The sequence below is a fragment of the Cylas formicarius genome, unplaced genomic scaffold, assembly GCF_029955315.1.
Source record: "Cylas formicarius isolate icCylForm1 unplaced genomic scaffold, icCylForm1.1 PGA_scaffold_5__7_contigs__length_24384050, whole genome shotgun sequence".
In the NCBI taxonomy this organism is placed as follows: domain Eukaryota; kingdom Metazoa; phylum Arthropoda; class Insecta; order Coleoptera; family Brentidae; genus Cylas; species Cylas formicarius.
The window spans coordinates 8,384,112-8,411,701 of NW_026844341.1; the positions used below are offsets into that span (position 1 = coordinate 8,384,112).

The following is a 27,590-nucleotide window of genomic DNA, read 5'->3' on the forward strand; positions in this document are numbered from 1 at the left end:
GTCGTCTAAAATAGTCTTCAATTTCTCCCATATCGAAGCTTCTCATCTTTCCGCGGGCAGATATTAGGGCAACTTGGTGGCAATATTTGTATTATCTGCGTGGGAAACGACCCCAACTGTGGATCTCGGTTTGCAGCCATCCGTTAGCTTCGGGCGATTCGCTGATTAAAATGTATAGAGCGACTCTGTGGGGGATAAGTCAAACGACCCATCGGTTATTCGGTTGCGTTTATCCGGATTTCAAAGCAAAATGGCTCCGATAGGTGCGGAACAGTCATTTTTTCAATTCCCGTTGACACTATCGTTGAATTAGATTTTTATTACATTTTCGATGCTGTGGCACGGTAAGGAGATTCAAATTGTAGATATCGATCGTTATTTTTCTACATTATATAGACAAGGCATGAATACGCAGTAAAAATGATTAAAATTTTTTTTATAAAAAAGGCTTGCGTGTCCGTCTGGTTAAACACACCCTATACGATACATAAATATGAGCGAATTCGCAATTAATGAAATTAGTTTTCGCGTTGTCGGCTACATTTTAAAATTATCGGAATAAAATTTAGTTGCGGCCTTTATAGTCGACTAAAATTTGAATTATATTTAATTAAAATCAATTTGGGCGTAATTCAATCTAATGAAACGTCGAGATCGGCAGAATATATTGACTTAAAAATTCGCTAAATACCATCGTTTGTATCAATCCCAACGGTACATCGATGTCCACATGGAATTCGCACCTTTGGAAATAGCGAATATTACATTTTCCGTCGTTCTTCTCAATACGCCAGTCGGATTTTATAATTCGTGTGTTATATTTTTACAAATTTTTGAAATTTGAAGTGTCCAGCTGAAATTATTTAAAATACAGACGAATTGTTACGAAATTTTCATAAAATTTTTAAAACGGGTGGGATAACAAATTGACGAAATTTGCTGCAATGGCAAGAAACAAGGAAATTCCGTACATATAGGCTATTGTACACTTACTCATCTGAACACGCTAATAACGGAATATTAAGCTTATTTATGTCAAAGACAAATTTGTTTACAAAAAACGTCGCCATGGCCGGCCAAAAGTTCCAGAATGTTTAGCAGAATCTAAAAATGTTATAATATACAGGGTGTTCCATTTAAAAAACGAAAGTTGATATCTGGCAACACCGCATGGTCAAAAATATTTTATATTCTCTTGCATAAGAATAACCCTGTATACATTACGTCAAAAACCCTTCAAATTTTTTCGTTTAATTTTTTTTTTAATTGACGATCGAATTGTCACGCAGACAGATCAAACGACATGGCGCCGAAACGGATGACGTGAATTTTTAATTTTCGGACATATCGACAAAGGTCATCTCACCAAACTTCCGCAACTATTACCCTACAAAGTTCGGTTAGCTACCGCGACAGAGACAGAAAATACGAAGCAAAGATAAACGTTGATTCAAAACCGACCTGTTTGCTTTTCGAAACTCGGTTTTGATGTTTCACATTTCATTTAGCGTTTGTTTGGTGTACGATGGAATTACATTTTCGGCAGTTGTTGCGCGAAAGCTGTTAGTTTCCGCATTGTTTAACCCTTTATCGTTGGTCGGGTTGTTGTCCTATCTATACGTCCACTTCGAGGTAGCGTCGTATCTGCGTCGAATGTTTGTTTGCTTCGTCTCTCAATTTGGGACTAAGCTTCAGAATATTATACGCAATATTGTTCGATTCTCGTTCCTACGATCATTATTTAATCAGTAAATACGCAGTTTGAATTAATTCACAAATTTAGCTGCCGGTCACGACCAGAGGCTCTCAGTTTCGTCTAGTTTTCTATTTTCATGATTTTCAAGTAATTCAAATGCCAAATTATTCCATATTGGTGATTCTGTTTTGACAATAGCGATTTTTCCGCATCAACATCAATATCAACAAACAGATATCAACTTAAAACCTCTCTTGTGATTATATCTTGTTAATTTCCATTACACCCAGTCAACACAGCAACAAACCGCAAGATATCACGTTAAAAAATCGCTTTTCTGTTTTGAACGGAAGTTTTTTCTGGTCATCTAGCAGTAATCTTAGTTCAAACTACCTTTCTGGTTGTATTTCAGAAACGAAATTTTCACCTACGTGACTAGCTTATCCAACCAATTGAAAAAAAAGCGACGCCGAAAATAAAACAAAAGCGTCCATTTTTTTTTGAAGCGCGAGACGAAACGGAAAACGAGCGCCTCGCAAATTCGCATTCGCACCGGGGCTAACGAGATTCCGCAACGTCGAATACGTAAATAAATTAAGCTTATCCACTTTTCACCTGGATTTCGTCCCCTCTTCTGTTTCTTTATCGATTCCGAAGATCGCACGATTGACATTAGGCACATTGGCAGTCTGAGTTTCATCTCTAACCGAGGTGAAAAACCTTATATATAATACGACCAAAAATATAGTGCATTTATTGCTTTGACGTTTTAGGTATTCTACAGTACCTTAATCGCAGACCTTCGCAGGACCGTGGTAACAGATGTTTATTCTGCATTAAGTAGGTCTGCCATGAGAACGAATATTTGTAGAAACTTGAAATTTTTATTTGAAACGGAAATGGACCGTTTTATATTTGACTAAACATTGATGCTGCGTGGAAGTGGAAGCGTTTATTTTAACATCAAGTGATATGTATCGTTCTTAATAGTTTAATCTAAATTGCAATAAGTCCGTATATATTACGGAGGTATTTGGCTGTGATCCTTCCAGTAAGTACGTATTTATTTATCTGACTCTCGAGCTTTGACCCTGCGAGGCTGTGTTCAGTGGATAGTTCAAAGGGTAAGAATAGCCTCTGAGTAACTGCACTCTATTTACCTTATAGGTTAGTTTGAAATCATCATCTTTGTCTTGCATGCTTGCCTATTAACAACATTCTTCTTTTTGCATTTTTGTGTTTTCAACATAGTTCTTCGATTTGTATAGTCTTTTGTAAGACTATAGATTATATTCGCGGTAGATAAAGGTACGTTATAAGAATATAGATAAATATTTATTAGAATCTTAGAATTAAACCTTCTTTGAAACATCCTGTTTTATAACATTTTAAAATGTGTAAGCCGTGGAATAAAGCACATGCTCCTCTGTTAGAAGACATGGAAAACGCAGAATTTGAAGCAAAGGCGGAGATGGTTGTCGAACATACCGACGATTTAGAAGACGAATTACCTCAGCAAATAAAAAAATGGATCCATTTGTCTTCGGATGCTAAACAAATTGTTTTGAATGTTTACAATTTTATAAGAAGTGCGGAAGGAGAAGTAGGAGAAATAAAAACAAGTGACTTGATCAGAGTTACGAGGTCAACTCTAAGAAAAATTGTTGAAACAGAAAAGTGAGAGATGCTGGACTTCGCGAGTTATTAAAGAGCAACACGCAGATCTAATTAGGAGTATAATCTACGACGTATATAGTGAATAGTGTTTTCACCCCACCAAAACGGCATAAAAAAGTACTGACAGACTTAAATATTAGTTGTGCCAAAGAGTCGTTGGGTACTTTTTTGAAGAAAATGGATTTTCAGTTAAAAACAATCAATAAACGGTAAGTGTTAATTGAATGGCAAATAATTTCGCAATGGAGGGTGGATTATTTAAATTCAATTGAAAAGAGGTAGCTAAAATATCAGTACAAAGCTGGTATAACTGTGAAAAACGGGTAATAAAAGAAGAAAATATTTATCGAGAACGATTAGCGGCGGAGTTGATCATTGAACTAGGTGAGGACAGCAGCAATAGTGATTTTTTAAGTGACTGATATTTTATTATTATTATATTTACTATTTTGTATATTTATAATGTAAATGTAATGAATTATACCTCCATTGGTTTCTGTTACACCATCATAAATTAATTTTTTTAATGCGGTTTCGAATAGCCTCTGATTTATCAAAAATTCGAACTGTTAATGGAAAATTATGCAAGTTTGATAAACGACACTTTGGTCACAAGTTTAGCATGCCGCACACGAAACGGTTGGTTGATGTACTCCATGAAACGAGTATCCACGCTTTCAGCAATTTTGTAAATCATATAAATAAATGTTTTGCTGGGCGCAAAACTTCGTGGATATCAAAATGTGGTGTCAGCTATGGGGTAACTTCAAGCCATGCTATTTATTTCGATTCATTCGCATCCTAAATAATAAATTAACATTGTATTTAACGAATCAGAAATTGTTAGACCTTAATGACAACGCCTAAAGTGTAAATGCTGCCCCCACCAAAATTCGACATGTTTTTTGAGCTTCTTTTATTTATTTTTTAAACTGGGATAAAGATATTGAGGTGCGGCTTTTATTGGGTTGTCGACCCATTATTTGGTAAAGAAGAAAAATATTTTTCAGTGATCATTCAATTTGTAATTTCTAACAAAAGTCAACCAAACCCTTCTAATTAGCATCTATATTGACATAATTGGAGACAGATTTTTATTCCGACAGAGATACGGGACCGACCACTCAGATCACCCTATTCGACGTCATCGAAGTTTCGTCTATGTAGGCGTATAAAGAAACCAGCGCTTACTTAACGGTTGCGGTCTTAGGTAACTGCAAACGTAATTCTTACCTCGTTGAAGCGCTTTATTAGTGTTGCGACCGATGACCTTGAAGTTGAGGCGGTGTTGCCGGGTAGGTTTCCTTCGGTGGTGCCGGTGTTGCCGCCTAGATCTGCCGTCACCTGCCGTAAGTAGTCAATTGGGGGAACCTGCAACCAAATTAAAGCATTTGAGCACAAACGGAAGTCCACACAGTACCGTCCTGATGGTGTCCAAACAAATTGCAGAATTCCTTCTCGTCATATTTATTTTATATATTTTTACGCTTATTTTATGACGTTTTGGAAAAATGTACCAATTTTCTGACCACATAGGAAAGAAACGCTGTATATTTTCAATTTTATTTCCCGTATTTTTAGGTAGAACCTAATTTAAATTCTCATTTGCTGGGTTAGTTGAATATCAGAAAGTTTGAATGCAATTTAGATAGTAATACTCTGGTAAGCTTCAGTTAAAATCATGATTTTACAGTACTTTTCTATACAGGGCTGCTCACCGTAGCGGTTCGTTAGAAGTTTTCAGGGTTAGGGAAAAATTACTGTAAATGAGTGATAATCGAGATTAACAGCCTTGTTTTAAATAAAAGACCCTACATATTATTATAATATTACGAGTATTGTCAGACTTTAGGTACTTATTTTGAACTAGTTCTGAAATATCTTGAAATTTTTTGAAAATTTTTACCCCTTTTTGAACGGTGATAAATTCTCCATCGCAAACTGCCAAAATAACAAATTAGATTATTCTCAAAGTCAAAAAAGTTTTAACTGAGACATCCTGTATATTTTGGGGTAGTAACAAGGAATATCTTTACCTATTTGTTTGTTATTGCTCCCGATTTTTTACCAGCAACATTTAACAAAACCCACTTAATATTCTGTCTTATTTTTAAGCTTATCTACAAGGTTCGAACTCAGCAGCAGAGAGGGCTTGGATATTCAATATTTAGAAAACATAAAACGCATCCGTTTACCTAATAATCGACAAATAACTTTTTTCTAGTTAGTTTTTTTCGTAATTGAAGAATTGCGTAAGAAAGTTCAGCAATTGTTGGTTCTATGTGTGGTTTACTGTTATTCATAGAATTTTCAGGAGCTTCCCATGCATATTCTCAATCTTGTAATACTGAGAGAGAAGAAGAAGTTCTAAGGGTAATAAATAGAAATGACAATGACCCATTTTTCATGAATGATAAGTTTTTTCCGGTTGAATAAAGAGATGGTTAACCATATATATACTGTACCCCTTATTGATACCTCATATGCAAAAAACTATTTCCATAGCAATATCTTCAAACCAAAAAATTAGAATTGTATTAATTTTTTTTGCCACTGGGCACTATCCAACGCGTGTAGGACTGGACTGGAAGTTTTCTACTGTTCAGCATACAGTGCCGGATATTCTACATGAGGTTACTTCAATTATTATTATTATTATTATTATTATTATTATTATTATTATTATTGTTATTGTTATTATTATTATTATTATTATTATTATTATTATTATTATTATTATTATTATTATTATTATTAATATTTTCTATTCGTAACAGTGTTCTCGGCAATTCATTTCCATTTAAATGGTTTATATCTCCCTATCCTAGGGCACGTCGGATGATGTGGGCTGTCTTAAGGAGAGTAGTTTTTTGCAGTGTCGCAATCGTGTTTTCGTTGTTATCCGTTATTTTATGTGTCTCCGCAAGGTTTTTGTGGATGGTTCCTGTCGCTCCGATAATGAAGGGGACAATAGTTGTTTTAAACCCCCACATTTTCTGCACTTTTGTTTGAAGGTCTCTGTATTTTGCAATCTTTTCGGATTCCTTCTCTTTTATTGTAGCGTCTTGTTTTTAAAGTCCTTAATTATAGTATCTGTATAGTATAGTATCTATAGTTTGTTTGCCATCACAGACCTGTCTGTGTGTATTTGCGTGTCCCATATTATTGTGATTTCCCCTTTGGCTTCAACGTTTTTTGGTTTGTGTTTGTACCAAGCGTGCTGTACCTCTATACCGTAGTGCTTACAGATATTGTAATACAGTGTTAAGCATACTTAAGTGTGACGTCCAAGATTTTCTTTCCTTGCTATGACTGGGCAGCTTGTGGTGATGTGCTTGATTGTTTCATCATATTGTTTATAAAGTCTGCATCTTGCGTCTACTTTTCCTTTGAATATTTTGTTCCAAATTCTGTTTCTCCCTTTAATATTCCTGTTGTCAGACATCTGAATGTCTGCCTCTTGTCCGCACCATCCTTATCGACTTCTCTGGCATTCTGTCATTTCTTTATTATTATTATTATTAACATTACTTTTATTATTATAATTATTATAATTATGAAAATAATTATTATTTTTATTATTATTATTATTATGAACCAACTAGGCAATAATGGATAAAGTTTCCCTCCGAAAGAAATAACATTAATAAGTAAATTTATGGAGAGAACTCAATTTCCAGGGGAAATTGGTGCAATTGATTGTACCTATATACCTATACCGAACAAGAACATAACTACTTAAATAGAAAAGATTACCACTATAAAAACATACTAATAGTATGTATTTTTAAAATTAATTACTAGTAGTGTACTACCAGTATAATTTGAAGTACTGTAACGGAATAATCTTTTTATGATACTATTTTACAATGCACTTAATTTGAAACAGACATAATGTGGACAGATTTTTCTTGTTTTTGGACATGTGACTACGACTTAGAAATTTGATATATTAATTCAAGGTGGGGAGGAGCAGTTTTAGTTGAATTGCAGAGAATATGTGATGAAGGTAAGTTATAGTAAACATATTAAAAGTTATATTTATTATAAAAACAGGAAATTGGCCTTGATTATAACCACGTTTTATAGATACCGGATGTAAAATACTAGTGTACCACTAGGTGAACCTAAAATATTGTTGTTAAATAATCTTATTTCAGGTAATACTAATTCATGGCTTCTAGGAAACTCTGGATATCCCCAGACACCTTATTTAATGACATAGTACTCGAGATGGTAATTATACCAGTGGACACGTATTAGCAAGAAATGCAATTGAAAGCTGTAATCGTGTTCTTAAGGTTATATTATTTGCTTATCAGGAGAAAACAAATTACGATATCATACAAACATGGTGGGGAATATTGTGAATGCTTGTGTAATTCTACATAATAATTGTGCTAGAAGAAGACTCCCGGACGCACGAGAAATTGTAATTCTTGAAGATCCTGCAACTTAATGCCAGTCATGATGGTTATAGAGGGCTCAACAATCCTTTTTGGCCTCACAGACAGATATTTTCGGTAATTTCATTGTCTCTGTAATTTTAATTTAATTAATTTTTAATTTTACAGGATAGAGAGGATAGAGTTCCATCAATCAAGACCAAGGATCAAAAAGTTAGATGCCTTAAAACTCTTGAGGAATGTATGTCATAATGTTAAATTAAATGTTAATGTAACTTTTATAGGGATAGGTAAAATTATAAATAAAACCATGTTTGATTCATACGGAAGATTATTTTAAATATAATTATAAATAAATGCAAACTGCTCCACTTAACACGAGTAATGATTTATTCATTGAGGTTAGATTTCTATTATTGCGTCCTAAATTGTTGCTAATGTCCTTCAATGAGCATGTCTTTGATAAGATCAGTAATTTGTCGTCTTCGGTCTGTAGACTTTGAATCCTTAGATTATGAAGTATTTGATTCTAAAGTACTGCCCATGGGGATGTCCGTGCTGGCATAATTGTGGTCATCTGCTTCCATTTGAACTTCATTAGAAACTTCAATCAGTGATGGCATATTTTTATTGAAGTTATCTATACAGTCATAGCACATTATGCAACAAGTGCGGTACACGGTATTTGACTCACGAGTTTATTTGACACGAGCGGAGCGGGTGTTTAATAAACGAGTGAGTTAAAAAGTTTACCGAACGTGTTGCATACATTTATACTTCATATACATTTTCGCAAAACAACACGAATACATTCGCTGACATGACTGTCAGAATTGACATACGTCAAAATTCAAAGCATGGGAAATATCTCCGAAAACATTCGATTGCTTCCAAACGCGTGCGGTAAAATCCCGGAAATGTCTGAAGTGGCTCGGATTCGTGGGAAACGAAATTGAAGTGGTAAAGTGACGCTTCCCGCACGCTAGATCGTGCATAATTAGGTATTTTACAGACGAGAGTAGAAAAACAATATTTTTAAATTCTTCATCACAGTGCATGGGTCCCTTTAGTACTTTGTTTGGTGTATGCGAGTTGTAAGTTGAAATGTGGGGGTGTTAAATAATGTTGGCAAATAATTAGCAGTGTGTCTATTTAATGGCGTGTTCTGGTGTAAGCGAAAGTGGCGTGAAAATATTTTTAGGTGAAAGGAAATCTCGGGTTAGGTGTTTTATTACCGTCTCGAGATTAGGCCTAGACGATATACATTGAAATATGCTATACGTGATCTGATAAAACCTTGAACCTTGAAACTTTGCACTTTCACTTCCTACTCGGGGTTCGGAGAGATGATTAAGGGCTCCTTCGAGGTCTTGGCGACACACTCGAACTAATCTTGGGGATTATCTAGGTCATTTGCCTTGTGGCTTATTTTCCGCCTCGGCAAACGTACATAGCGCGTTAAAATAAAAATAAAAAAATAAAAATGAAAGAAGTGGGCGAGAAGTGATAAAAAGTAACGGATACCGGGTAAGATAAGGATAAAAAACATTTTTTCTCCCTTTTCGGGAGATTTATGGACCGCTTATGCTCGTCCTGGTATAAATTGCGATCATTACGGACGCAATTTGCGTTTTTTATTCGCAAGATTACATTATCGCAATTTAGAGCTCGAATCGAGAAAGAAAATCAACGTTTGTCTTATTTTTTTTTCTCTTATGTTATTTTTAACTTTTGTTTGTAGCCAGATAATTATTAAACAAATAAATGGAACAAATCCATTTAAAAATGAGATATTGAATTTCAAGCAAGAAATATACAGATATAGGGATATAGGAAACTGTAAGAGACACAGCGTCGCTTAAATCGCTAAAAATAGCGTATATATGTATGCCAAAAAATAATCTAGCAATGTTTATGTGAATACAGGGTGAAAAAGAAATATGTCCACTTTTGAAAATCCACAATATTTTCCTTATTATAGGAGCTGAAATGGTTCAAATTTTCAGACTGTGGGTAGAAGGATACGGCGATGATAAAAATGGCACAAAAAACTGGTGAAGAAAACTTTTGTTTTTCAAAATCCCTTTTAAAAATGCATTTTAACCATGTGTACCACATTTATGTTTGATCAAGATAAATCCAGAAAAATAATAAAAATAAGATTTCTGGATTTGATATTGTTATTTAGTGTTAAAACACATTTAAATAATGAGTGGACAAGAATGAAGTCAATAAAATTGAAGAGCGAGGTTCCAGAAAAAACAGCAGTAAAATTGTCATAGATACTTATAAAGATTCTTTCTTCACTATTTGAACGCAAAAAAAAAGAAAGTTCACACAATTCACATTCGTTTCCATAGGACCCTACACTATATTTCATTTTTGAGGTGACTCCGTACAAAGAAATGAAGAGGTGTTATGTCTGGGGATCTGATATGTTATTTGACTGTTCCAAGCTGGCTTATCCACTTGTTTGGAAATTCTGCATTTAAAATGTTCGTAATAATCGTAATAATCTGAGCGTTGTGCGGCAGTGCATCGCCTTGTTGGAAAAACATTACTTGCAGAGCCGCTAATGATACTCTGTTACGTTTGTTTATAGAAGATTATATGTTTATACTGTATAAAAATATGGTCTAATTTTGCGAGCACCCCAAGTACCTCATCACCTCACTTCATGCAGGACATAGATTTAGTTCTGCCCAAAATACAGTGTTCTTAGGATTGACGAGTCCACAATTAGGAAATAGGCACTCATCCGATTAATGGGCTTTTAAGAAAAAGTTTCGTAATTTTTCTAAATAAAGCACTGGCACAATAGCATTCTTTTAACAGCATCGACAACTCTCTGGCAAAGCCGTTCACGCTAAGGATGATATCTAAGACGCTGTCTCTTCATTTGGACACAAAGATGTACGAGGTGCCTCAACCACATTTGGAAGACCCAATGTTCTCTAAACATACCTCTGCCCGGTTGAGGTCTTTTCGGATATTTATTTAGATACATTTCTTCGGTTTTTGCTTCGTTTCTACAGCACACAATAAAACACAACAACTTATCATACTTATCAATATTTGACACTGACAGTTGACAATAATTACGAATCACCTGGCAGACGCTGGCATGAAAAAGTATAAATTCAATATGATGCTCATAAGAAAAACAAATGTTGTCTTCTGCCGTCCGCTTGCGCCATTTTTAGCATCGCCGTATCCTTTTACCAATATCCTGAACATTTTTTAGCTTCTATAATAAGTAACATACCATAGTTTTTCAAAAATGGATATTTTCCTTTTTCAGCCTGACGTAATGGTATCAACCTAAAATTAAACGAAGCTACATTATTTTTTGGCACACCTTGCCTACTTAACTTTCATTTAAGCGACGCTGCAACTCCTACAGTGTCCAATATCCCCATATACATCACTCTATACTGGACACCACGTATGGCATAATTAATTATCTTTTTGAAATAAACTGGTAAGTAGCTAGTACAATTAAAGTTCTTAAATTGTCACAATTATATTTCTGCCAGTAACCAAAGTGAAATTAAACCCGTAACACTGAAATTTTATTTTTTATTGAATATGGAGACAAAATGAGAAGTTTGCAATTCGTTTACAATTACCATTACGTGTTCTATGAAAATTGTTTTGTAGTAAGAACGTTCGTATCGAACATCATTCGTGTATTTGCCACCATTTTCCAAATTTAAATCGAGTTGGATTTCGTTCGCATAGTTTTTAACACGTAGGTATTTATTTAGGCCAACATTATATAAAATAAAGCATGTTCAATACCGTTAGAATTGCAATTAAAACGAATTTCGATTCAGTCCGACTACTCTAACAACACCGAATCGTTTAGACGAACTTAAAATATACAGGCCAACGTAAATAAACAAAACTAATTGCCTTTGCAATTCGCAATGCTGCTATTCGTATAATTTAATGTATTTTACAGGGCCGTTTCGGTGGCAGTCTGCGGTAAAAATTTAAATTTTGAACACTTATACGTATTATAATTATTTAAAATTCAGTAAACGCATGCCAAAAGGTCTTAATAGATATCACATACATGTATTTGTGAAGTCGAAACTCAGTAATATAACAAAATAGAAATAACAGCAACAATAACAAAAAGAAGAAAATATAAATACAACAACAATTTGATAAATTTAACAAGAAATAGAAAAAATAATATGTATATAAACATATGTTTATAGAAAAAAAAAATAAATAAAAATATTTGCTTGAGTTAACAGTATACACTATATTCTTGGGATATGCGATAGAAATTTCTCAACTGAGTAAAAACCATAACTGGAAAGATAGCTTCTAACCGATAACTTAAATTTTCTTATCGTAAATTGCTTAGCGTTAGCTTTATACAAGCGGTTATAGTTGTTCACAAATATGTTATATATGTTCAAATTTAGTTTATTTTTCTGAGTAGTGGCTAATCTAGACTTAAGTGCAACAATATTGCTAGATCCGCGTGTGTCGTAGCAGTGGTAGTCACCATGAGTAGGATACCTCTGCAAACCAGCATGGACCTCCAGAAGGTTGTAGTATATGAATAGGGAAGGCAGAGTTAGAATCTTAAATTTAATAAAAAGCTCACGACAATGTGCTCCAGGAGGAGCCCCTTGGAGAATGCGAACTGCTGCCTTCTGAAGCCGAAAAACCCGATCAGCATCTGAAGAGTTACCCCAAAGAAGCACGCCATAGGTCAAATGACTGTGAAAGAGTGCAAAGTAGATAGTCTTTAGGGTCTTCTGCGAAATGCAGTCTTTTAATTGCCTTAATGCAAAGATTTGAGAGGAGAGTTTGGAACATAGATACTCGATATGCGCCGACCAGGTTAGGAAGGTATCGAGAAAGATACCTAGAAGCTTAGCAGGCTGTGACTTTACAGTTCTTTTGTTGGATGTTATTAGCATTTTTTTCGTCTTCGATGTGTTAAGCTTAAGTTTATTGGCGGCGAACCATTGGTCAACCGCCTGAAGATCAGCGTCAGCCATCACCTTCAAAGTCGCAATATCCTTGTCCGAAGAGATCAAGGTCGAATCATCGGCAAATAGAATGCAGTTCCCCGTATCGACAGCCTTTACGAGATCATTAATATAAATTAGAAACAGGAGGGGACCGAGGATGGATCCTCGGGGAACTCCCCTATTAACCGTTACCATATTAGACTCGGTACCATTAACATATGCATATTGCACACGGTCTGCCAAATACGATTCAATCAGACTCAGTGAATTGCCTCTCATGCCATAGTATTCAAGCTTTTGAGCCAGAACGTCAATGTCAACACAGTCGAAGGCCTTCGAAAGATCACACATCCAGGTCTCCAACCATACTGTCAATCAATGTAACCAAAGCCCGAATAGTGGACTTCCCTCTGCGAAAACCAAACTGAGACTGATTAAACAGTCCTTTGTCCTCAAAGTAGTTCATTAAATTGTCTTTAATTATAATATCAAAAATTTTACTTACTACTGGAACAATTGCAACTGGTCTGAAATTATCTAGATTTTCCGGATCCCTTTTTTTATGCAAGGGCAAAATCTTTGTGATCTTAAGTTTTTGGGGGAAAACCCCCTCCTCCATGGATTTATTAATAAGTGAGGTAATGGGTCCTAAAAGTGAAGTTAGATATTTTTTGAAAATGCTGGCATTCAATATATAATAGTCCAGACACTTTGAATTTTTAAGTCTGAGTACGGCTTGCCTTACATCAGATTCCAACACTGGTGGCATAAAAAAAGAGAATGAAATAAAATAATAAATAATAGTAAAATAATAAATTGAGAAAGAAACATATATTACTCCCTAATTAAGACGTTTTATCGTTATTATTGTGGATTTCTTTATGTAGCAATTAGTGGGATCAAGATAAATAGAAAACAAAATACAAAATTATTTATTTGCCAGTGTTAACAAATACAAATTTAATTTAATTCGCAGTTGTCAATAACAAATACACTCATAAACTTTTCTGAACATTCCTCATTAAGGTCAGGGTATGACTGCCATGTCAGTGAATGTATTCGCGTTATTCTGCACAAATGTACCCAAAAAATAAGAGTTTTAGAAAAAGTATAGTATGCAACACTTTTTAAGTCACTGGTGACTTAAATGCCGTTTACCACACTTGTTGCATAACATACTAATAACTTCTTCATTTGAACCTGCAGTTCTTTTTGTATAATAATAATATTGTACCATTTAAATCTGTCTATACCGAGTCTTTCAAATTCGTCTCCCACCATTAGGATCTCATGGTCATAAGTCCCTTACGACGTTTCGTTTTTCCCAAACCATCTTCAATTTTATTTTTTCTTATATTCGATATATTGGATTTTGTATTGAATAGCCCGCATTATTACCTTTTTATTGACGTAATAAAAGTTGTATTTGAGTGTCCTTTAAATTCGATATATTGAACATACATAACTGCGTCGTTAAAAATAGACTTTAGTAATGAAGGAAAATGAGATATGGTAAAAATATATTATAAAAACGACAGAAACGATACCAAGACGTCGGAAATGTATTTGAATATCTACCCTGAAATACGACAACCTCATCGCACTTTGTTTAAATTATTGGATAGAAATGTCGCTGATCTTGCTTCGTTTGAAAAACTAATATAAAAATTTGGAGACAGATAAAAGCCTGCATTTTGCAAATAAATATGAACCCGGGAAAATCCACACTCCAAGAACTCTGATGTAGATGCGTCTTCTCATACGAGTCCTTGAAGATACCTAAAAAAAGTGATTTCAAATGCTACATAATTAATATCTCCCAAAAATTACATCCAAGTGATGCCGAAAGGAGATTACAAAGGAGACTCGATTTTCCAGCTTTCGTAGAAAATGTGATTTAAACCTATGAAAGTCCTTTGACAAATCGTTGAATATTCAATCGAAACAATGGACATATGTGAAGATTTAACAATTCTACCCAATGTTCCCAAGTTCGATTTAGTCTTCATGTGTAGGCAGGTATTTAGAAAGAAACATTTCGGGTCCCCATTTTTTTAACGGCACTCTGAATGGAGAATCATATTATCAGTTTTCGATGTCAACGCCTAAAGACTATTTGGATGATTAACCTTTGATTTATAGTTATCTGATTATCTTATGACAAGGTTTGATGACAGATGGATAGGGGGAATAATGGAAAAGTGACATAGCCAGAAAGGTCTCCAGATCCAGAAAATTAGAATTTATGGGCGGGGTGAATTCCAAAATATCGAAGAGCTCCAAATCAACATCATTAGAGAGTTTGAGACATCGCGCAGTGCATAACACGCAGAGAAGAGTAGAACTGTGTTACGCACAACATATGGATTTTTCCTTTCTAAACAAACTTTGAACATGTCCCCAGTACAGGAAGACGAAGTTCTGTGACTAATCTACAATATATTGCCAGTTTCCTCATCACCTAATCCAACTGGGGTCATTGCTATAAAAAATGAAAATTCGTCGAAAATGTTAATATTGGCTATGCGTCACGCAGGTCCAAAATTTGAAAATGTTTAATCAAATCTTCTCATCATATTTGAAAAACGCTTATCTGGAACACATTTTTCTTGTAACGGTCAAACTTATGAACAAATATCAGGTACAGTTCTTGGTTCTCCATTATCACCAAACACCGCAAATGGAAGCTTCTGAGAAAGAAAGCCCCCGACACTTTCCATCTAAATCCAAAACCATCTGGAGGCTATATTGATGATACTTTTGTTATTTAGCCTCATTTAATAATCTCCTACTATTGGATATTCTTATTAACCGAACATCAGACCCAACCTACCAAACTACACACTACCAATGAATACTAACAGCTAATAGAACTTCTATTTTTTGTTTACAGTGAAAACACAATCTCCTACAGTCTAAACCAAAAAGAAAGACAATGGAAATTAGACAATCTATTAGTATTTCTACTGAATCATGGTCTTCCATCTTCAAGCAAACTACCAATGAAGTACGTTGAACCGTGTAAGCAACATGCTTATTTGAAATACTACAGCAGGCTACACTACTACTCAAATATTTCCGTAAAATAGTATATGACAGTCTCTTAACGGCCACAATGAACATCACTATTGTAACAGACGTTTTGGAACATTTCTTAAAGTAATCCCAGTGCAATTTAGAAAACCACAGACCAGCTTCAGCGCTCCGTTCCGTTTGGTCAACATTTACAACTGGAAAAACTAATTTTAAATTTAAATATAGCGACCGTACCTGGTAGAACAGTTGGTATTCGGTATCGGCCAATCGTAGGGCGACTTCCTCAGGAAAGTGGAGCAATTCTTGGAGCTCCTCCAGCTCTGCGCAGTAGGTCGTCTGCGCTGTGAGAGGAATCCTCTTCTCCAGCTCTGCAAAAATAAAGTGAACCATTAGAAGTGAAGCGCTTCTTCTCTTTCGTCTACATCAGAAATCGAGGGAAAATTGTAATTTAACACAGAATACAAAAAAAAACCATCCTGGCATTTAATCAAGCTGCAATAGAATGAAAGCTGCTGTGCAATTTGCATCTGCATCTTAAGCCAGGAAAAACTCTTAGTCGGCTTGGTGGTGAATAGGGTAGGATAAAGATCAATACAAAAATAAAATTGGTCAATTCTAGTGTCTTCTGATTCTTTTGATGTAAATAAAACCAGAAACATGCCGAACACTGTCAAAATCAATGCTTATTAGAAAGAATTTTGGGTTTTCATGTTATTGACACATCGACAAGCTATGAAAATATCAGACGACATTGTCGATTCATAGCATGGCGCATATTAGACACATAAAATGGAATAGTCAAGAACACAAAATGAAGAAACTTTAGTTGGAACTTGTAAAGCTAAACAGAAAGGAATCAGAAGGAAATTGTTTTAAACAATTTCAGGCTTAAGTAAAATATGCCTTTATTAAGATTTTGCAATTGCAAGAATAATAATGACAACTTTTGGCTTGTTATTTTACTTATCCATATTATCAATAGATTCTAAATAATTAAAGACTGTGAAAAGTAGTTTGACATGAAACTTTCTATGCGAAATGTCGAGTAATTTGTATAGGAAGGTGACCCAATGAGATCGTTGACAATTCATAAAGACCAATTACATCTGAGCAATTTCTGCTTGTTTCAAATGACGCTTTATAAAAATGCAAGTTATTTCCATAAGAATAGCAGCGCCCGTAACTATTGCATCTACAAGTAAAACATGGCAAAAAAATCAAAACGATACTACCTATCTAAAACAGAGCTAATAATAAGATATAAAGGCGGGCAAACAACATTTCTTTTACACAAACGATGCGATACTTAATAAGATTATAAAACAGTCGTCTATTAGAAACCGATTCAGTTTTTGTTAGTTTTTTTTTTCTTTATTTCGGTAATCAGCAGTCTAGACGATTGAAGAGAACCGTAAGGTAATTACTTGTTTCACCATTTATATAAACCCAAAAACGTGAATACCAATTTCGAGAATAAAAGTATGGAAAAAAGGCTTAAAGTGAGATTATGACTTATTCTGTCTGCGGTGGAGCATGCTCCAGAAGCAAACTCTCAATTTGGTAAAAAAAAATAGGATAAGTTTATTTATGGTGAAAGTGATGGACGAATAATTGTTAATGACATGTTAGTCCATTTTAAGATGTATTTGAAATACATAAAATACGAATTTTAATACATTTTTTGGCATTTTAAATGTAATTTAAATACAAATATCCCCAAGATTGCATTGGAATTAAAGTAATTTACGAAAAAATTATAATACAATAATACAAACTCGCTTTTTTTTATTATCTCAGACAAGCACCCCTGTCACTCAGTATCCAATTAACTTCCCCTTAGTAATTAAAAGTAGTTAAGCGATGAATTTATAATCCGGATTATCTATGAAAATTCTTTTAATTACATTACAAATATAATTGTAGTTGAAATTAAATATTCGAAATACATTTAAATACTCTGCCGGAAAAATATTTGCATTTCCTGGGTGGCATTTTTCGCTTCTTGAAAAAATGCATGTTTAAAAAAAAGTGTCGGAAAATCCGGGTACAATCGCTTTAAAACGATTGCAATGGAAACGCCATTACCGGTATCTTTCGTAATTCCCGGATCTATTTACAGATAAACCTTTATCCCGGTCTAGGTGACAAGGAACTCGTTCGAGAAAACGAGGCGCCACACACAAGCGTCTCGAAACCCATTACAGGGAATATCTCCCCGGAAGCAAAACTTTTTCGAAAAACTGGAAAGTTTCGACGCTCGCGGATACCCCTTCTATTAGTTATCAATCCGGAAAGCTCGAACGAGCTTCCTTTTTTTAACTTATCCGCCGAGTTTGGTCGATGGGGGCAGCTCTATTAAACGGATTATGGCGACGACTTACGCTCCGGTTGGCTTAGTTGGAAAAAAGTGTACCGGGTGTTCTTTAATTGAATGTCAATTGAGGGTGCGACTTTTGGGTTCATTTTAAAAAGAAAACTTCATATGAACATATGTTCTGAACATCTGAACTTTTGAGATACAGGGTGCTAAAGTTTTCAAAAATAAAATATATATTTTTTTATATCTGTTATACCACTTTATTTTTTGAAAATACGCCAATTGGCGGACGTTGATGGTACGCCACTGATTTCTCTTAAAATTAAAATTATTCTAAAGAAACTTAATTTCTTCACTTTTTCAATCCGATCTACGGTTTTGGCCTAAAAAAAATAAAAACCTCTTATCTGCATGGCCGCAATAATATCGTAAATATAACAGAATGCAGAGAATTATTATCATTATTATTTCTTACTTAAGTAATTGTCTATCTGTTTTATTAAAATACTTTAAATAATCCAAGTACGTAAACTTAAATAAATAATAATAATTTAAATAAGAATCGTTTATTATTTATCTTATTTGCAATATATTTTTCTTATAACGGTCAAATTTTTGAAGAAACTTCGGGAATAACTATGGGTTATGCATTATCCCCACTCACAGCGATAGTATATTATAATAGTATACAAGTGCGGTAAACGGCATTTGACTCACGAGTTTATTTGACATGAGCGGAGCGATTGTTTAATGAACGAGTGACTTAAAAAGTTTACCGAACGTAATGCCTGCTATACTTTTTTTACGAACGTTAGTTTTTGGGTACATTTTTGCAAAACAACATTCATTGAATGGCCGTCAGAATTGACAAACGTCAAATTCAAGGCGTGCGGTAAAATCCCGGTAATGTCCGAAGGAAATAAAACTGACGTGGTAAACTGACGCTCTCCGCACGCTAGATCGGTGTGTAAATAGGTATTTTACAGACGGGAGTAGAAAAATATGTTTAAGGATACCTTTGAGAATAAAGCCTTCGACATCTTCCATTTCTCATGGTCAAGAATGACTCTGTGATTTTCTGTCTCTGGCTCTCTCCCATTCTTAGATATTCTTATCAATAGAAAATCAGAAAATTTGTCATTCTGTTTACAGAACGCCTAGGCACAGAGACCGATACCTTAATGTATTGTCATATCACCATCCGGCCTAAAAAGTATCGCTTATCACCTCTCTTGTTTCAATGGATTAAAACACTCTACTCTTCTCTCTAATAATTTTCACATTAGAGGTATTAAGCATGCCATCACAAAATACACTTCACCATAACCTCCTAAAGACAACTAGTCTAAAAGGATCCCCACACTTGCAACTACTGTCCTTCCTTACATTGAAAACACATATCAAAAGTTCTTAAGAAATATAACTTTAAAAAATAATTAGTATGATTCTTCGTTCCTAATGCCTCTAATTTCCCCTAAGTGATTACGATGAGTTTAAGTAAGACAATTTTAATGCAATAGATATTTAACAAATTTAAACGTAGCGTTTGGTCAGATGAAGACAAAATTTGTTTTCGTGACAACTGGACAATCATAAATGAATTATTCCTGACAAAAAAAAGTATTATTCATTATTTAAATGGGTTTCCGCATTTTACAATAGTTAACAAAATTTCCAACATGCAACTAGTGATTCGCGCCTTTTGGTGATCATTTTAAAAACCCCAAAACAATTTCCAACATTTCATATTGGCGAATTTCCCTCTCTTTTTTTATTTTCAAAATTTCTTGGACCATCCGTTTCTCCAATATAGTACCTCGTTGCCCTTACTTGTTATGTTTTGGATAAATTCTTAAAATAAGCGAAAAACACTTATTTCGTAATTAAATTATGAAATGTCGACGATTTCATAAATATTCAGTATATATTATCGTCTTCAATTGAATCGAGTTGACAGCGAGTCGTTCCACGCCAAATTTAACCCGACGGATTTAATTCAAGGCCGAGTTTTTCGACCTCGACCTTGTCATCGCATTCCCCGCCCCCAGAACGGTTCACTAATTAGACCCCGGTTTGAGACAAGCGGAATAATGAACGGCTCCGTACAAGTGCTCTTTATGAGCCGCCTATGTGAAAAATACGCTTCAATTTTAATACAGCCCCAGCAGCGTTTCATTTTTGTCTATTATACTTACGGCTCGTTCTTTTTTTGTGAATTTGCAACGCAAAGTAACAAAGCGGGGGTTACTTGGGGGTGGTGTGCATTATTTTCCCACACGTTGCTCAGCGGTTAGAATGGGCGCCAATAGGAAAGCGAGTTTTGTTACCCGGCGGAACTATAAATTTATCATTCGATTCGAAATATCTAGTTCTTCTTGTTGTAAAGTATAGCGTGTTATTGCTGATTATCATGGCTATTTTAATTGTAGAGATTGCTGCTCCAAATAGCACAACATGAAAGCTCAAACCATTCGCGAAGGTTGTTAGCAAAAGTTTAGGAACGCAATATCTTAAACAATGACGGGTGTCTCGATTATGAATATCATTTCCTCTGCAGAGTTTATCAAACAAGTTCGACGGGTTCTTATTGGAGTTTAGTAAAAAAACAAAGGTGGCTCACTGAACTTTATGTCGGTCCTCCAGCTTGAACCAACCCGAATCGCAGAGGCACTGTGAAATATGGTCATACTTTCTGATATTGTAACTAAAACGAATACAAGCAGTCTGAAGTCGTTGGAGTCTCTCCTTATCTCGACTGATTATAGCTGGCCAATAGACGAGACTACAATAAGCGACATGGGATAAAACGAACATGTCACAGAGTTTGACTTCTTTACTGAGAAGATGTTTATGAATATACAGTCCTCAACGGGCTTAGAAAACCGCAACTCACCGTCAAACCATAATCGTTTTTACACCCGTCTGAAGAAGGAGAGATAATCTTATCATTTAGCGTAATCTTAAAAGAGGCGTTGCTTACAAAATCTTCCCTTTCATTCCCAAATAATAACATCTGCGTTGTTATTATTCAATAAGAGGTTGTGAGCCGCAGATACCTCCGAAATGATTTTTAGATCTAAATTTATTTTAGTAGCGACATTTAAAGCTTCACCAACAACAAACTGAGTATCATTGGCGTATTGATGAACTTTACAAAATTTAAGGAAAATAAAGTCAGCTGTATAAACTGAGAACAGAATGGGTGCCAGAATACTCCCCCGGGGAACACCCCTCTCTAAAACAGTGGCATCTGAATGAGTATTTGCTATAACTACCCTTTGGTATCTCTGTGTTGGTCAGAGAAATTAAAACAAAAATGAGAGAGCAGTACCTTTTATTCCGAAGAAGTTCAGTTTAGCTAGGAGAAGGAGATGGTCCAAGGTGTCGAATGCTTTGCTATAGTCCAACAGTATGAGACAAGAGAATCCGCTGCTCTCAATGCATCATCAATAACATGAAGCAACGCAGAAGTACTGTTGTGATGAGGTGGAAAACCAGATCGAGTGTCTGGAGGATTTTGTTATCGTTGCATATCGTTGTATTAGTTGCAGAATGAAGAAATTTCAATTTTCTCTTCTTAATTGAGTCACACTTTGTTTACTCTATGCAGATCGGCAAATAAGCTGTTACATTTATATTTTTTATATAACTTTCTTATTTTTTACATTTCTAATATTGTAATTTATTATTTTTAAAAACTCTCTACTTATATTTATTGCCTTTTTTAATTGTTAACACAGGTCTACAAAATTAAACTTTTTAAGTAACGTAAAAAAGAAAAAAAAAGAATCCTAGTTAGAAAAAGTGAAAAAAAAAACTTTACTCACTTTGAGTGAATTTTCGTCTTTTTGTCAGAACGCTGCGTTGTTCGAACATTCGGCTGTGTGTTTTTAAGGGCATATCTCGTTTTAACATCCAGCAGTAGTTATGCTCCATCTGCCTTGGTATCGCGGGAAATGAACTTTCAAACTCATATTACAATCTTATTACAACCTAGTCCATTGAAGTGTAACATATTTTCAACAATACTTGCATAGTTTTCGTGATTAGACTTTCCAAGAAACTTATCAATTACTTCTTTAAATGAAACCCAGGCGTTTTCTCGGTCATTGTGTTTCGAAAATTTTTGACTTTGCATAATGTTCTTATCTGCGACCCAACAACAATACCTTCTTTTACCTTGGCATCAGATATGACTGGAAATTTCTCGCACAAATATTTGAAACGCTATCCACTTTTGTATAAGGCTTTACCAAACTGCTTCATCAAGCCATGTTTGATATGAAGACGAGGCAAAAACATTTTTTTGCTCTCAACTAAGCTATCTCTTAATACATTTTTGCTACCAGGTGTAAAGCTTGTTCTAGAGGCCCATTCTATTGGAGTCCCTTGTCCTATCTCTTGTCTGACTATCCCACTCACAAATAAATCATGGAAATTTTGTTGTCCTAGGAGCATACGCAGTCCTAAATTTTCATATGACGATATGACGTTTGCTAGTTCTTTTGGGGCTGTAGGTATCGGTACATCTGGTTCATGAGGAACTGGTCAAATAGCAGAGTCAAGATTGGGAAACACAGTTTGTGTCTTATTTTTTCTGTTGAATCCTTAAACATTACACGAACAAAAATAACAATCATCACTGTGATTCCAAGGCTCTCGCCATGCCATAGAAACCCCAAAGCTTGAACATTTCTTCCTACCATTTTTCCAGTTTCTTAAAGCTTCAACGCAAATGGAACAAACGGTATGAGGAGCCCAGGACTTGGTCGCCAATTTTTACACCAAAATAAGCATGATATGCAATTTTCACAAAATAAGTTATAGTTTGCCTTTGCTTTACTACGACAAAACTACCACGGACATATCAAAATTTATTTGTATTATTCACACAATATTTTCTTAATATATCTATAAACAACAGCCGTGAACACAGTAGCACAAACGACCAATACAACCAAACTGCACATAAGTAGGTTACAACCCTGTATTGACGCTTCTGCGCCAACTCTGTTGCTTTGCAGAGAAATCTAATAATATCCAGTGTTGCCAAATGACATTTAATTTCATAAAAATCAATTCATTTAAAAATCTTGCCTAACATAGAACAAACATATTCATGTCATAGGTATGTAGAATAATAAAATAAAGTTTTTAAGATATAGAGCGCTATAAAAAAATTACGCGATAGAGCAAAAATATGGAGTTTATTCGAAAAAGGGCCCCCAAAAATATACAAATAAGCTTTCAAACATCAAAGTCACTGCAGACCTGGTAACCATTGTGTGTTATTTATAATTTTTTAAATATTAATAATATAATATTTTTGTGTACATTCTGGATTATCTCACTTACTAAATAAAAAACTCGATATACCCATCTTTTTGATTAGACTCGGCATTACTAAAACATTTTTCAGGTAAAGAAAATGTAAATATGTCGGTCAACTTACTCATACAGACATAGAAAATGCATTATTTATATAAATAACCTTTCATAGAATTATCTTATTTACTTTTGAGATATAAAAAAACTTTTTTCCCTTTTTGTAGAACTAAAGTGACTAAAAACTAAAAATGCATAATGAACAAAACGAATGTGAGTATGTTCGTAGGGTTTTTCGCAGATGCCGAGGTCAAATTAAACACGAACGACCCGCCTCTGCTACGTCCCTTTACTATCTCCAGTTACGCGAGGACGAAAATCTTTAGGATTCCTCAATTTTCAATAGCGCTTTCGGGTTCGAAACGGAGATGAGGCGAGGCCAGAAATTTTGGTCCCTCAATTCTTTCGATACCCTCTTCAATTTTTTTGATGTGAACGTCAGTGGATGTTACCGATAAGGGCCGAAATCCATGCACTACGTTGTACAGTACGAAGTAATATTGCAAAATTTGATTTATGTAAATTTCGCCGAACGTCCTTCGCTTTATATGATATAAAGTTAAAGTTGGGTGATAAAACCTCAAAGGGACTACAGGGTGACCCGGGGAATACTTAACTCGCTTTCGTTGACCTTTTCCCTCGTATGTAATGCCATGAGATTATATATAAAAAAGGTACTGTGTCATCTTTGAAACATAGATCTTTAAATCACCACCATCTCAAAAATCATCATATAACATATGCCCCAAAGTGAGAACTGTGCTTAAACACATGATGGGTACATGGGAGTCCAACATTTTGCTAAACAATAACAGCGCTGGAAAAGTAAACATAACTAGAGGTATATTTCAGGGTGACACTTTATCACCGTTGTGGTTCTGCTTGGGGCTGAACCCACTGTCAACCCTTCTGAATGACTCCGGCATTGGGTATCAAATCAACAATAGAGAAAGACAAAAGCTATCCCATTTACTATATATGGACGATCTGAAGATCTACAGTGAGAGCCGAACGGGACTCCAAGCGCTGATTGAGACAGTGAGTACTTTCTCACAAGACGTCTGTATGTCTTTAAGGCTGGATAAATGTACCATTATCAAGATTAACAGAGGGGTGTTGCAGGTGCGGAGGAGCCGTATCAGGATATCGATGGGCTGTCACCTCATGAAACATATAAATATTTAAGGATAGCTCAAAACCTGCGAATTGACCACTCCCAATTGAAAAAAGTATTTACCGAAAAATACAAGAGCAGGATTACCAAAATATTAAACACCAAACTGTCAGCCAAGAATCAAGTCACAGCTATCAATTGCTGGGCTATCCCTGTACACCCGTACACTTTTGGAATATTGAAATGGTCCGAATCGGACCTTAATGAGCTAGACAGACTAACCCGCCGTCTGATGACAAAATTCCGATGCTTGCGCACAAATTCATCGGTAAAAAGGCTTTATCTTCCCTGAAAAAGCAGAGGCAGTGAGAGCTGAGTTATAATCGATAATAATAATAATAATAATAATAATAATAATAATAATAATAATAATAATAATAATAATAATAATAATAATAATAATAATAATAATAACATTAATAATTTTAATAATAGTCATAATTAATAATAATAATAATAGCACTTTATTTCCAACAGGTAACATGACGCAATTACAGAAAATATTAAATATAAATCATACAATATGTATACACAGAAGACGTAAAAAAAAAGAAGAAAAGAAGGAGAAACAAAGGATAAGACTTGTCAGCACGGAATAACCCGACGCCAAAGCGAAGTTGCCGAAATATCGCCTGGAGACCATCACAATATAAATCGCAGTGCGATGATAGTTTGCTGAAGGTTACACACATATTGTAAACAGTGTTTTAAAAATGGATATTGGACCTGGGGAACTGCGGTAAGAAAGTTGAATGATGTCTTTCTTGTAGAGAAATGAAACAGATTGTAAGTCTCTGCACAAGCTCAGAAGCAGTATAGCGAACCTTCCCAGCAGAAGATCTCTTTCAGGACAGGAACGGTCCTTACTGAACATTAAATACTTCAGTGACCTTTTCTGCAAACTCTTATTGGACGGAGCGTGGCAGTTATATATCCATCCATAGTCAAACTTGGACCTAACGTAACAGTTAAATAACAATTTAACAATAGCTGAGCTTCAAAAATGCCTGCAATTTCTTATTACCAAAATTTGCATTGCACTGGAATGTGAAGTACAAAAGAGAACGTCTGGTCAAATAAAATCCCCAGTCCGTGTCGGTTTTAATGCGTTGATATAAGTCTAGGTCATCCGCATAGGCAAGCTTGTCGCAGTTGATCAAAGATATAAGAGCGCCTATAAATATATTGAACAGAAGTGGTCCAAGGTTAGAACCCTGAGGCACACCAGAAATTGGAACAAAAGAAACTTATCTAAACCCCTCAATCCCAACGGACTGTCGACGGTTCACCTCAACACTGTAATCAGCGAATCGGAGAATCCAAATTTTTGAGATGGGTTTTCAATAAGTAGGTGACGATCTATCTGGTCAAACTCTTTGTGGAAGTCAACGTATATAAAGTCAACTTTACCTTGACCTTGTTCAGGGAGTCACAGCCATACCTACCATACCAGGACCTACGGTAATTTTATTTTTGAGTGCTTTACTTACTGATGGATGGTAGGCTTAGGTATGTTGACTAGATCAGGATTAAACGACACGGTTGAAGATGAACATGGATCCGGCTGGAATATGGTGTAAACACTACCAAAGTACTTTGCAAAAGCTGCGACAAACATATTAGGCCCATGGCATGGATAATTAGAATAGGCCATCGTGGCTGACATTAGCGAATCTGCCTTCTTACGCTGAATAAATGACCAGAAATTGATAGGACTATCATATATGGCGAACAAAATCAGGATAGGAACTTATTTAACTTGGGCGGTGTATTTGGCAAAATGGTAAGATTTCTGTTCCTTGAAATTGCGGAAATATATTTGAGACCATTTCTTTGGTGAAAAATGATGGAAATCGCCTTCGTCTCGGTGTTTTAGTGGGCATACAAACGAGCATGTCGTAAAAAAAGTGTCAGAGCCCTGTCGACATCCGAGCAATCCATAACACTATTCCACACTAATAAGTGTTTCATTATAGAACATACTTTACTATAACCTCCCAACATTCAAAACATTACGGACCACATAACAAAAGTTATTAAAAAATATCTCAAAAAATCTCTCAACATTCTCGATCAGTCAAAGATAAAATTTCGTTTGAGGAGTTGCAAAGGATACATTGGGGAGACAGGAGGAAATCCAATCTCATCCAATCCAAAGCTGCTGGGCATGGTGATATAAATACCTCGTTAACACTTCACTGTTGTCCACATATTGTACCACACAGTAAATGATTTAATTTTTATACCCTCTTGACTTAAAAACGATGTCTCAAAATGTCAAAATGACTGCAGGGCGCCATTACAAGTTTTTTTTTTGAATTGCAATGTTGGTCGTGTACCCCTTTTTAATGGTCTTTTCACGTCCCATTCTCATACCAATTTTGAAAACATTTGATTCCTCAGTTTTTGCAAGACAACAAATTAAAGAAATGCTTTTATATTACAATTTAATTTAATTCAAATTATAATCATTATTATTACTTGCAAGGTTGCGTGTTGATACGTTAGAGAATGCCATATCTTAGATTATTTTCACTTGTCAATGTCAAAATATTTATTCGCTTTGTCAGTGCGTCAAGTACATTTCAACTCTTTTTTTTTAAATATTTGTTCCAAAATAATTCGAGTTTCATTAGTTATTCATATTTGCTTCTATTTAGTATTTAATCGATCTTCTGTTGGTATTTTTAAGTCCGTTAATTGGTTAGTAACTGAAATCTTAGTATCAATTGGATCTTGTGTTTTTCAAAACAATTAAGAGCAAAAAATTGAAGCTAGTATGATCTGTAGTGAATCCAATGGCAATTTACATGATGCTGTTACAATTTTTAATGAAGCAAATCCTGAAAACGGCAATATTTGAGAAAACTATTAAACAAATTTTTTACTAGTGGCACTGTTA

At 35.0% G+C, this 27,590-nt stretch overlaps 1 protein-coding gene across 5 annotated transcripts in view; it reads right to left on the bottom strand.

Annotated features, from left to right (window-relative positions):
- The window catches only part of LOC132701747 (1-phosphatidylinositol 4,5-bisphosphate phosphodiesterase epsilon-1-like), a 313,515-nt gene that overhangs the window by 104,843 nt on the left and 181,082 nt on the right, over positions 1-27,590 (bottom strand). For all 5 annotated transcript variants that reach the window (XM_060669913.1, XM_060669908.1, XM_060669912.1 and 2 more), the window contains 2 exons: positions 16,047-16,180; positions 4,607-4,744 (listed from right to left, as the gene is read on the bottom strand). In XM_060669913.1, coding sequence (XP_060525896.1) covers positions 4,607-4,744; positions 16,047-16,180 — 272 coding nt within the window. The remainder of the gene's footprint in view (positions 1-4,606; positions 4,745-16,046; positions 16,181-27,590) is intronic.